The 12,669-nt window shown below is 37.1% G+C and overlaps 1 protein-coding gene across 1 annotated transcript in view; it reads left to right on the top strand.

Annotated features, from left to right (window-relative positions):
• The window catches only part of WASHC5 (WASH complex subunit 5), a 28,652-nt gene extending 17,621 nt beyond the window's left edge, over nt 1–11,031 (top strand). Inside the window, exons 17-29 of the mRNA XM_026110080.2 lie at nt 1,117–1,197; nt 1,874–1,975; nt 2,611–2,790; nt 3,494–3,618; nt 4,031–4,193; nt 4,977–5,079; nt 5,206–5,285; nt 7,218–7,321; nt 7,800–7,929; nt 8,050–8,146; nt 8,511–8,664; nt 8,921–9,008; nt 10,625–11,031. Of these exons, the coding sequence (XP_025965865.1) occupies nt 1,117–1,197; nt 1,874–1,975; nt 2,611–2,790; nt 3,494–3,618; nt 4,031–4,193; nt 4,977–5,079; nt 5,206–5,285; nt 7,218–7,321; nt 7,800–7,929; nt 8,050–8,146; nt 8,511–8,664; nt 8,921–9,008; nt 10,625–10,681 (1,464 nt within the window). The 3' untranslated portion in view covers nt 10,682–11,031. The remainder of the gene's footprint in view (nt 1–1,116; nt 1,198–1,873; nt 1,976–2,610; nt 2,791–3,493; nt 3,619–4,030; nt 4,194–4,976; nt 5,080–5,205; nt 5,286–7,217; nt 7,322–7,799; nt 7,930–8,049; nt 8,147–8,510; nt 8,665–8,920; nt 9,009–10,624) is intronic.
• The last annotated feature ends 1,638 nt before the right edge of the window (nt 11,032–12,669 follow it).

The raw sequence follows: 12,669 nt of genomic DNA, 5'->3' as shown, positions 1-12,669 counted from the left end.
AAGACTGAATGAGCCAGCGCTGTTAAGTTTCTTGGTGGCCCTCAGAGGTGAAGATGGGATGGAGGCATGCCAATTTGATCAGCTAGAAAAGCTGCTATTGCTGTTTGGCTTTTTGTCTAGGAGGGTTCTTCTCCACTGCTATCACTCTGGAAATATGAAAAACCATTAACGTTGTTTAGCTTTCTCTTTATTAGAAGAAGATGAGCAAAAATCTGATTAGACCAATAACTCTTTCCCTCAAAGAATATATGCTTTAGTTTCACAGATACCAATTACGTGTCATCTTTTTCCAGCAGTTCTTGCCACAATGCTTGCTTGTTATTGAGTTTTATATGAACAGGTTGTGGATTCTTTTTAAGCTGTCATTCAGGCCTGAATACGAGGTTTAGACTCCTGCGTTAAATTTTGTAAAGATAGTTTATTTTTTGTGTGGGCAGGGATGGAGCTGGAGGCAGAATTGATGGTGGGGGGGAAGAAGGGGAGGGGTTTTTTGTTTTCTTCTGAGAAGGGAGAGGGGAAAGTACTCATCTTCAACAAAGGCTTTTCACTTATGTTTTCTGTAGAATTGTAAGTTTGAACTGCATTGTCTCTATGTTGTAAATGTCATAAAGACAAAAGACTGGCTAGTCTGACTGTACTCTGAGCATATGGATGCTCACCTTATAGTTTAAAACTAAGTGAATGTGTTACTGTATTAAATCCATGGAAATATTGAAGAGAACCCATTGCTGGCAGCAGGTTTTATTGTGAAATAACTATGTAAAGCTGTGCCCCTAGCCTACTCAAAGGTACTGACTGGCATGTATGTCCATGGTGTTTTGTATGCCCACAATACAGAGGGCTAGGTCTTTTCTCCCATAACTTGTGCAAAGCTACTTGAAGGTAACTGTTCTTTCTTGCTGGTAACATACCTATCTTGATCTAATTTAAAAAAATATTATTATTGTACTAGATGCAAGACTTGAATTAGATGAGAAATTGAAGCTCTATCAGTGTGAATTTCTTTAGAATGAAGTAGGAAGGTAGCTCTAGAAAAGATTTATTATGTTTTTAGAGTGATTATCTGTGTATTAAGGAATCACTTCAATCAGTTGTATCCTCTGTTTCCTATTAAAGGTTGCCAAGCTAACCCATGCGATTTCAATTTTCACTGAAGGTATCCTCATGATGAAAACTACTTTAGTTGGTATCATCAAGGTAATGTTCCATTATTGCATTAGGAAAACATCACTTCGTAGCAATTAGCACTCTAGGATAGATATTTCAGAACAGTAAGCAGGACCTTGAGGGAAGATAAAAAGACAGTAAGAAATAAATTGGCATCCAAATTTTCAAACTGGGATGCCTAACTTTGCATCCAAATAAAAACTGTATTATTTAAGGATACTAAGAACACATGGTTCTCATTGTACATAGGTTCATCAACTTTAATTGACGCTTTTGGAAATTTGGAAAAGTGATTGCAAGCTTTTCTGAAGAGCTGTTTCTTCCATTGGCAACAGCTGCTCTTCCTACATTAAGATGCCTCTTTCAGGGCCTAAGAAGTAAGAACCTCAGGAGTAAGCAGTCTTGAGCAAACATGCACTAAGAAGTGTATAGTTGTACTACATTCTCAGTGGACCATTAACAAAGTTTGAAAGTGGGAAGTACAATTCAAACCTTTGCCATTCAACTTAAAAGAATAATTCTGTGGTCTAGCAGAAGTATTTAAATATTTATCCTTTGAACCAACTACTGGTAGAGAAGTACATGTGTTGGCACTGCTTTCCTGTTACATGATAAGTGCTTAATGTCTGTCTGCGTAAAAATGAAATATTTCTATATTTTTTTGATAGCTTTCTGACTTTCAGAAAAAAATGTTTCTTCTACTTAGGTGGACCCAAAACAGTTACTGGAGGATGGAATAAGGAAGGAGCTAGTAAAACGTGTAGCTCTAGCTCTTCACAGGGGACTTATCTTTAATCCTAGAGCCAAGGTGAGTTACAGCTAGATTTGATACTATTTTTTTATGCATCTCTGCTTTGATGGAACCTCTTTTATTATACTACCTGTTAGAAAATAATTTTTACTTTTCTGTACAGGTTTCCTTTTTGTAGATAAAGTACATTTTTTGAACAACTTAAAGGTTATTTGGAATGCCTTGTTTGATGTTAAAATGAGTTCATAAACTGGTAAGAGGAGATGGAATCCAAAACCCTATTTCTATTCAATTCCCAAGTGTCATGTGAATTCTGAGTTCATGGTTCTATCTGTGTCTGTGATGTTTGAGGACAACAGATGATGTATCTAAGCCACATGAAGAACATAGAAAGGAAAAGTTAAATAAGAAATATGACGATTGTTTTGTTCCTGCCCAGATTCCTAAGTCTCTCTCCCAGATCAATCAATAGTACCACTGAAGCCTAAAATGAAAATCAAGAGAAAAAAATATTTTGTAAGAATAATTACTTGAGAAATGAAACAACCTTTTTGGTTCTGGCTGGAGCATTATAAAATCCTGGAGAGACTGTTGCATGGAAAGGCATTTAGAAGCCTTGCACATTTTCTTATTATTCTGCCTATTCAGAGTTCAGTTTTTCTTTTCTTTTTTTCTTCTTTTTTTTCCTATAGCCAAGCGAACTGATGCCCAAATTGAAAGAAATGGCAGCTACAATGGATGGGTTCCATCGATCATTTGAATACATCCAGGATTATGTCAACATATATGGTTTAAAAATTTGGCAAGAAGAAGTTTCTCGTATTATTAACTACAATGTGGAGCAGGAGTGCAATAATTTCCTAAGAACAAAGGTGCTAGTTAAAACAAGAATGGCGAAAAAGTTGATCGGTGTCTCTATATTTGGATGTTAAAGTTTGGATGTAAAGTGACTGATAGAACATCATGTATCAACCAGAGAGCTGTGATTTCAACTAAATGTGCTAGACACTGCAAAAGAACATCCATCGCCACCTTTTTCGGAATGATTTCAGCATCCCCGTTGTATTAGTTGCATACAAGCAGAGCAAAGTGCCACAAACAGGCTTTTTAATCTCTCATAAACAAGCAATACCTTCCTCTCCTTCCTGAAGAAAACAGAAAATAATTACTGAATGATAGCAGTCCTCATTCTGTCTATGGCCAGGTATCAAAATGCAGACTTATAAAGACTGCAGTAGTAATCTGCCCTTTTTGGTCACCATGTTACAATTCACAAGTGAAGGAGTGAATGGATTTCAAATTTAGCTAAGAAAATGGCAGATGGTTCTCTTGCAGAAAGGAACAGATGGAATTCTCACTAGGAATTTAGGTTGTTCTCTTTATATTCTGCTTGCCCTTTGTCATAAGATTATACGCAGCAAAACACTATAATTCTTCTTTTTGCTTTATTTTGTTTTTTAATTTACTGTATTGCTCTTTAGTATTTACTACTTTAAAGCAAAAGAAATTGAATTTCTAAGGCAAATTAAAAATACACACAATGATAACATTGCAAATTATGGTTTTACTTTTCAGATTCAAGACTGGCAAAGTATATACCAGTCTACTCATATTCCTATACCAAAATTCACACCTGTGGATGAATCTGTAACATTTATTGGTCGGCTTTGTAGAGAAATCCTGAGGATCACAGATCCAAAGTAAGTCCTATATGCCACAAGCTGTATTACAGCACTATGTATTGTATTGGTCCAATTTCACTATATAAAAGAAAATATACTAATTATAGGCAAATAGTTTTTCCTTGGCTGTCATATCATCGTCTTTATCTAAAACAGAATTTACCCAATCAGTCCTGTACATTTTAAATACTAGTTTAGAAAAGTTGTGATTTTGGTCTAGGAAGCAAAACATTGCATTACACAAATAGGGGGAGAGATGAACCAGGGAAGAGTGACAGAACTCTTGCAGAAAGAGGAGTGACAGAACATCACCTGAGATACGTACAGAGTCTTTCTAGTGTCTTTCAGAGTAAGATAACTAATTACTCAGATCATCACAGAAACAGTCTGCAGCTCATTCTAAAATGTTGCTTGTTTAATTTTTCTTTAGATTCACATGTTATATTGACCAAATGAACACCTGGTATGATATCAAAACTCATCAGGAAGTAACCAGTAGTCGTCTCTTCTCAGAGATCCAAGATACTTTAGGTACCTTTGGTCTCAATGGTTTAGACAGACTGCTCTGTTTCATGATTGTGAAGGAGCTGCAGGTAATCTTTGAACTTCAGTTTCTGAAGATCATGATACTTCTATTGCTTAGTAACTTGTTTTAGTGGAATGAAAGTTATGTTAACTTTTGAAATGGCAGATTGAACTGAATATTTTGTTGTGATTGGTAGGCTTTTTAATAATAATCTTTCAAATCCAAAGCTTTCGAAAAATGTGTATTTGAATGCAAAGGTAAAATACTCGTTACAGATATAATTAAAGTTAATCTGGAATAAATGGTGCTAATCACTATAGGGTACATGTTAACATTAAACGGACCATTCAGAAGGAATGCCTTTCTAAGGTGTATCCTTTCTGGCAGTTATATACTTAACTTTTTCTGTCTAGGTATATACAAAAAATTGGGGGGGTTTGTGTCTACCGTGATAAATAAGGTGTCAGTTTTCTCTAATGACCTTTTCCATAATACCTCTACTTGAATCAATTTTTGATTTTCTTGAAAGTATCCAAAGCAGATCGAGTATGTCCTATTCTGGTTAGAAATTAAAAAAAAAAAATAGTTTTTCCTTAAAAACTGAAAAAACAGTTGGCTACAGGAGTATTATGTATTGATGAGGTGGATCTGCGGGTCTCATAAGACTGAGTAGTGTGATCCAGAAAAACTAAAAGTTTAACTACGGGATTCATCAGCTCTGCAACTGTGGAAATATTCTTTCTCCTCTAACAACAAAAAACTACTATTGAACACACACATGCTATGACTAATCTTAGTGGTATAACAGCCATGTGTGAGGATTTTAACATTATTTCTTTCTTTTATTTAGAATTTCCTCAGCATGTTTCAAAAAAATATATTACGGGACAGAACAGTACAGGATACCTTAAAAGCACTTATGAATGCTGTCAGTCCTCTCAAAGGAATTATAGGTAAGTGCTTTCTGTTTAAGATGTGAGATAGCTGTTGCCATAGTGCACTTGCATTTATTTATTTCTCTTCTTACTTTTTTCATTTTTCTTTCTTTTTTTAACTCCTTGCCCTTCTTCTTTTCTCAGCAAATTCAAACAAAATTTATTCTACAGCAATTGCAAAAACTCAGAAGATATGGACAGCATATTTAGACTCCATAATGAAGGTAGGTTTATATGACTCACTGATGCACAGAATTCACTCCAGGATCTTTAGTTAGATGCTTTATTCCGTGCATTTTACAGTGTCATATTATTTTGGTGTGGAATTCTATAGCATTAGAAATTAAGCATGGCTGGATATGTGAGAGTTCCCGAGCTTGTTTTGTGTAGACAGCTCTTAACCCAGACTTAAAATCCACAAAGTGCTTAGCACTGGGGTCCATATGTAAAATCCTATAGTTTGCCTAAAAAGGAGTGAAGCATTAGAGCTCTGACTGACTGTGAAGACTGAGCTAGTGCTCAGTATCAAGAGTCCTGACATTCCCCATAGTGCCATGTGAACATAAATGTACACCAGCTAAAGTTTTAAGTGGGAACATATGCTGAGTTTGCCTTCTTCACACACAAGTCAATCCAAGAAGCCAAACGTTTAAAGAAGCTATCCCATTAAAGAAGCTATCCCATTAACATGTCTGTTTATCTTCCCCAATCTTTCAAATGACCTAAATTTGAAAAATGTTAGCCATGAAATACCATTTGAAAGTGCTGTGAATGTTTGTATTATTGAAGAGAAGAGGGAAGATCAGGGAAGGAAGGGGTAAGTTGACTGCAACAAGCCTCTCTGTGATCTCCTGTCATTTTTACTTCCTGCCATTGCTGACCCTAAGGTCTAGGGAGAGGGACGGAACAGGATACAAGCATTTTTTACATACAGGTGAAAAACAAACAAGCAAATAACTGCATTTTCCAAAAGCACTCCTGTCCCCTTCCTTCTCCCTGCTCTTTCCCATCTCCAGCCTACAGCATCACAAATAGTGAATGTGTGTGTTTGCGAATTGTTCATACAAATGTAGAGTTAGTGAAAATCCATACATATAGCACAGTGTCATATCCACTGAATCTTTAGTCCATGCCCAGCTGCAGATCTTTTTTTTTTCCTGAACACTTCTTGTTTTAAGACACTTTTTTTACCTCCTATATTTTTCAAAGACCATGGGGGGCGGGGGGGGAGGTCAGCAATTCACAGTAGAAATAGAGGAAGACAAGTGCCTTATTTTTATTTAAAAAAAAAAAAAAAAAAAAAATCCTGCCACATGCACCAGCTTAATGTGCAGTAAGGCGTAGGTTTGGACACAAGATAATGATGGCTGTTCCCACCCTATAATGGAGTCTGAGCACAGTCCCTTAAAGACCTATCTGTAAAAACATAGCTTCCAGAGAACTGGGGTGTTGCCGTATGTTGTATCTCTTAGCACATGTGATTCTTTAAGTTAGTATTTCCAAATTACGCTAGTATTTTTCTGAAGAATTTGAAACTAGAATCTTAGCTAGTTGTGTAATTGTTCATTCTTTGGTACCCTCAAGAAGAAAAGGGGGATTTAATCCTTCTTGTGGACCACAACTTTCTGGATTAAAACTATTCAGCTGATTTTGTGAGTAAAGTAACTGTTCCTGTCTCAGTGGGAAAGGCTTCTTGTAGCTCAGTCATAGATATTTGCAGGTGTCTAAAAGTTGTTATGTCTGAGGTACTTTAAAAGCTGTAGTACACAGTCTGCTCTGGCATTTTGTATCTGTTACCGCTTTAGTGTGCTTTTCACACTACTGGGATTTGCTGCCTTTAACTGTGTATGAAACTTGGGCCCTATGACTACTCCTCTCCTTTGACTGTACAGTTAGGGTCTGTCAGTTCTGCTTGCAGGCAGTCCGAATCAATGCTAACTAAAATAAGAGAGTAGGATCAACCACCGGTGTGTGTACTTAGGTTGGGCAGCCCTACAAAGGCTCTTAGGGGCAATGAGGAATTAAGGTAATCTATATAACTGTAATTTGTAATTATTTATAATATTTTTTCATTAGTTTGACTTTCCTGTTCTCCCTGTTCTCCCGTTGCCTTCAGTATAACTCCCCACCCTTGTTTTGTTTGTTTGTTTAAACAGGTTGGTCAGATGCAACTTTTAAGACGGCAGATTACCAATGAATTGAATTATTCCTGCAGGTTTGACTCCAAGCATTTGGCTGCTGCTTTGGAAAATCTCAATAAGTAAGAAGCAAAATGTGCTGAAGAACAGCATGTATCAATGCAGTATTAATTGTTGTTGTCAACTAAGCAGTCCTTAAAATCTGAATTGGGGCAAAACGTGGAGGTTAGGGTTTTTTTGATCGTTATTTGAATCTGAACCCAGTAAAACCTTGGGTTAAAATAAGTAACTCAGGTACCTGGTAATTTGAATGAACATGTTGGTGGGCACTGCAGCTTTCTAATTGCATTTGGTTATACCTGGAATTGAGATCATATCTGGATAAGAGATAAGAACAGTGAACCTGTTTGCTGATTTTGAAACAAATTAGATCTTGGTTTAAAAGAAAGTATCCAAAAGCTGGTTTATTCTTGCTTGTAACTATTTACAAGTTTTCTGTGCATGAAACTTTTATGTTAGTATGACTTGCAGCATTGTGCCAGGTTTATCTGTGGACAGTTTAAATAAGTACTTAATGCAATTAATTTGTATTCCTTTTAGAGCAATATTGGCTGACATTGAAGCACATTATCAGAATCCATCACTGCCTTATCCTAAAGAAGACAACACTCTTCTGTATGAAATCACAGCTTATTTGGAAGCAGCTGGCATTCACAATCCACTAAATAAGGTTAGGCTTACCTTCTGGTGCTTGGCATATTTTGCTTTTCTATTTTGCAGATTATTAATTAGGTGGGGAAAAAAAGTTAGTATGTTGAAAAACTGTGTTCCTCCTCTTTATTTTCCTCAGATCTACATAACAACGAAACGGCTCCCGTATTTTCCCACTGTCAACTTCCTATTTCTGATTTCCCAGTTTCCAAAACTTCAGTACAACAAAAATTTAGGTATTGTATAAGTTTTTGTTCCATAGTTGTTGTTCCCTTGTTGTTTCCTCCTTGTAAACCTTATGAAAACCTATTTAAAATTAGCTGTATACAAGATGCTCAGTTTCTGACTCCTACAATGGAGTAGGAAACAGAATCCCAACTTTTGACTTTTTAATTCCATCTTATGCCTTATTGAATAGCTTGATGATATTTGCTGTGGCAGAAATACAGTTGCTACATTGTTTTTACTTTTCACTTGTAGACAAGCAGAAAGAGAGGCACTACACAAAACCTCATACGAATATATTATAAAAGCTTCTCTCTGCTGTAAAGGATATATTCTGTTTTATCAGCATCTATTGGTTTTGTTTTTTCTGTGCAGGAGTGATATGCAGACGGCCAGCTGATCAGATTGACTGGCTTCCCTTAGTTCTTGGACTCCTTACCCTATTGAAACAGTTTCACTCAAGATACACAGAACAGTTTCTGGCTCTAATTGGTCAGTTTATTCGTTCAACAATGGAGCAGTGCACAAGGTATCCATGTTTCTCTTTTTCCCTAAATATCACCTCTGGTAGGGTTTCAGTATAATCATCGCTGCTTTTTGAGTATGTTGTTCTAGTAAAATATATTTGACATAATGACTAAGACTAAAATGTTTCTCCTCTTGTAATGAGATCACATGGTACCTAATTGAAGAAGTATTATTTGAAGTCTGACATTTTCATACAGTTTTATCCAGATAACTGATTGGCTAATAAGACTGTGATATTCACGATTGTTTTATTTTAGCCAGAAGATACCAGAGATGCCTGCTGAGGTAGTGGGTGCCCTCATGTTCCTGGAAGACTATATTCGCTATACCAAGTTACCAAGAAAGGTAAGAAAGAATTCCATGTCTCCTGTACGTAGCACCAGGAGCGCTGGCCCCACTGAACTTACTTATCCACAAATCCAATTACGTTAGCTGAAAGAGAATGAAAGATAATTGGGATGTTTCCTTAAATGATGTTAACTGATACAGAAGTCACTGATTAAAATGCTTTTACATACTAGCTTGTATTTGTCTGGATTATTATTTTCAGATAATCCAACTGCTATTCAGTGTGGAAACTTTTTTTCCTTGTTCCTTATGTTTATGTCGTTAAACACAAAAGGAGACTGGAATCAAGTCCTCTAGTAATAGATGCTATTTTTGCTTGGAAATACATTCTTTTCTATCTGGAGCCCTGTTCAGGGGACCTAGATTTTAGTTTATTGTGTAGTTATGTAGAAGCTTCACACCTGTCTACTGTGGGACATGGCATCATCTGTAAATGAATGTCCAAACCACGGACAGGTTAAGTGTGTCCAAAAAAACTGTATTCACCCTTTTCAGGTGTTCTGTGAAAGAGTGCTGGAAGGAGACAGATGAAAAATATCACCTGCTATGAATAGGCCATAATGAATTCTCTTACCCTGCACAACCTACAAACTGTGTGTTACTCGCATACTTTGTGTAAATATTGTCATACCAGCCATATTATCCTTACAGAAAATTAATTTTGCTAGTATTTCAACTTCGTATGGATTTCAAGAAGCAGCCTGTTTCCATTTAATCTTCAGAGAGAAAGTCCATTTTGGGGAGCTCTGGGGAGGGATAGAAGTTAAAATAGTAGTTCTGAGATGTTGCAGAATTAAATAGCAAATTCAGCAGTATTCTAAATCTAGACCAAAAAGTTATTCAGCAACTCTAAACTCTGATTAAGCACCATCTCCAGCCCTTGTTTCCCTCTCCTTCTCTTCATGCCCAGGAAGCAAAGCCTTCCAGGCAGCCTCTCTGTTTTACACAGAAGGGAAATCTTTAAAGTCTGGGCCTGTAGAGAGACTTCCTTTAGGGTTAGATATGACTTATGTATCATCTTCAGATGCAGTTTATTTATACATAGGATTATGACTTAGTTTTAATACCATCTGCTATAGGCTGTACCTCAGTTGAGGAAAGTGTTATGCATGAAAAAGCCGTTTCCCAGTTATACTTGCAAATAAGAGATTTTTTTTTTTTCCAATTTCTTTCTTGTTCCTACCACATTGCACTGGGAGCTGGGAGATCCCTGTGTAAGTAGGGTATTTCAGCTAATGGAGCTGGTACTTTTGCCAGTTCCACTTCATTTGTGGGTATATGGAGACATGGCAAAGAGTGTTAGCATTCTTCCAAGTCTTATATGGTATCTAAGGGAACATGCGTTGGAATCATGACAGTGGTTAGGTGACGTGAGTTGGGCAGTTCAGGAGGTCTTTCTCACAGCCCAAGACTTGCTTTACCTCCTTATGTCATGTCCCTCCCTCACTCTGTGCAATAAGCCAGAACACATGGAGCATGTCCTAAAGCCTGCATGGTTCAGGTCAATAACACTGCGTGCTTGTTTTGATTAGATGTGCTGTGTTAATGGATAAACAAAGCATACAAATTAATAATGCATAAAATACCTAATTGTGACTTCCTATTTTCTTTAGGTTGTTGAAGCACATGTGCCTAGTTTCATTTTTGATGAATTCAGAACTGTTCTATGAATACAGAAAATGGCCAGGTCTTTCCTCCAAGCCTAAATCAGGGAATTGGGAACTGAAGGTGAGACAAATACTGCTCTTCAGAACTATCTTCTCTGTGTTTTGAGGCAATACCTACAACTGTCTATATGAAACATAACCATCAGCACTAGTATATATAATTAACATTTGTTTAAATCTTGGCATCATACGTAATTTCTATCTCATCCAATCAGTGTACATTTTGTACTGCACATTATAAATGCTGTATGTAATTGTTTATGTATAAATCATTTAGGTTTTTTGTTCTGAATAACTATTTATGAAAGTTTGGACTTTTGTATCACAAATAAACATTTAAATTGGAAGTAAAAGTCTCTGTTTGCCAGGATTGATGATTCCAAAATGTCAGTTTTCCTGTTAAAAGAACCATGACTGGGAATGAATGTACAGCAGGAAGAGGTTTGGTGCCTGCCTTTGTATTACAGAAGTCAAAGAGAGAAACCTCACTAAGGGACAGAGGAAGAATTAAATATCCATAGCTGAAAAGTCATGACATGCTATTTAAAGGCATAAATATTTCTTTCAGTCCAACTCTGACATGATTAGTACATATGAACAGTTAATAAATATTATAGTCGATTTTAACAAAAAAAGATAAAAGTATTTTATGTGTATTTAGATTTTTCTACTTTAATTTTGTAATTAAGCACTGTTAAAAGTAGTACAGCTAACTGCCTCCAGACCAGATCACTGCCAGTCCTAGAATGTGCTTGACAAGCTTTCTTCAATTCTATAACAAAATGCTGCATTGCAGATTAAAGCACCTTTGAGGCAAATATTAATACCACATCATAGTGTTGCTGCTTGAATAAAAAGTCTGTCATTATGCAGATGTAGGTATTACGTGTTAGTGTGCACTACAATCAAATATTTGAGTATAAGAGAGAAGTTTAGTGCTACATGAGCACTTAATGAGCAAATGTGAACTCTCTCACCATCACCACTATAAGCATCACCATGGTATTCTTGCCTCAGAGCTGCCTTTTCATATGGGAATCTTAGCGTAGTTACTATAATTCGTAGGAAAGATCAGCCTTTCTGCCACATGAAGAACACTGTGCTGCTACCCCATGGCCTACCCTCGGAAGTGCCCAGAGTGCCTTGAAGATTGGTAATTGGAGGCTGAATGTTTTTGTTCCATGTTAGCAGTTCAAGGGCTGACAACGTTGTGCTCGTATACAGCCAGCTTTGGGTCCATGGAATTGACTTTTGGCTTTTCATTACATTTAAAAATTTAATTCTAGAATACTGTAAACAGTATGGTATAGCCAGCACTTCTATTATTTCTCAGTGCTTTCATGTGCAATATATAAAAAGCCCTAGGAGAAACTAGAAAAAAAAATGGGATTGAACTATTTGATGGTTTTGTGTTTAACTGATCCCTGTCTACTCTACACAGTGCTAGATTGTACACTTGTTGACTCCATTGGTTTGAAATTAATCCAAAAGTACTATGAAATACAACAATAGTACCATGTAATAGAAAAGTTCCTGAAATCACATCCCGTGTGCAAATGCCACAAGGCCACCGAAGACACAGGGCAAATGAAAGAGAGCAAGGACAGGGGACTCAAATCCACCCCAAAAGTGAAGGAGCAGTTTTTTACTGCCCTTATACACAAAGTAAGCAAAATACCAGTCAAACTGCCTTTCCCCATTGCTTCAGACCAACACAGGTCACTCTTCTGTGGCCCAAATCCCCAACTCAGGCAAAAAAATAAAACACACTTGGAGGGACCAGTTCTGGCTCTCCAGGACAGCAACAAGACCAGACACTCTGCCACGCTCCTCCAGCCCCACAGTCCTTGTGGGCAGGGACTCTCCCAGCCTGGCCAAGAAGAGGCCAGGCACTTTGCGGTGCTGAGAGGGCTGCTGTGCGCAGCAGGGCCGGTCGCCACGCTGCGCTACGAGTGTCCTGTGATGCTGCTCGTGCCCTGCTGCCCTAGAAA

This window comes from Dromaius novaehollandiae, chromosome 2 (genome assembly GCF_036370855.1).
Source record: "Dromaius novaehollandiae isolate bDroNov1 chromosome 2, bDroNov1.hap1, whole genome shotgun sequence".
NCBI lineage: Eukaryota > Metazoa > Chordata > Aves > Casuariiformes > Dromaiidae > Dromaius > Dromaius novaehollandiae.
This window is presented reverse-complemented; position numbering and strand designations above follow the sequence as displayed.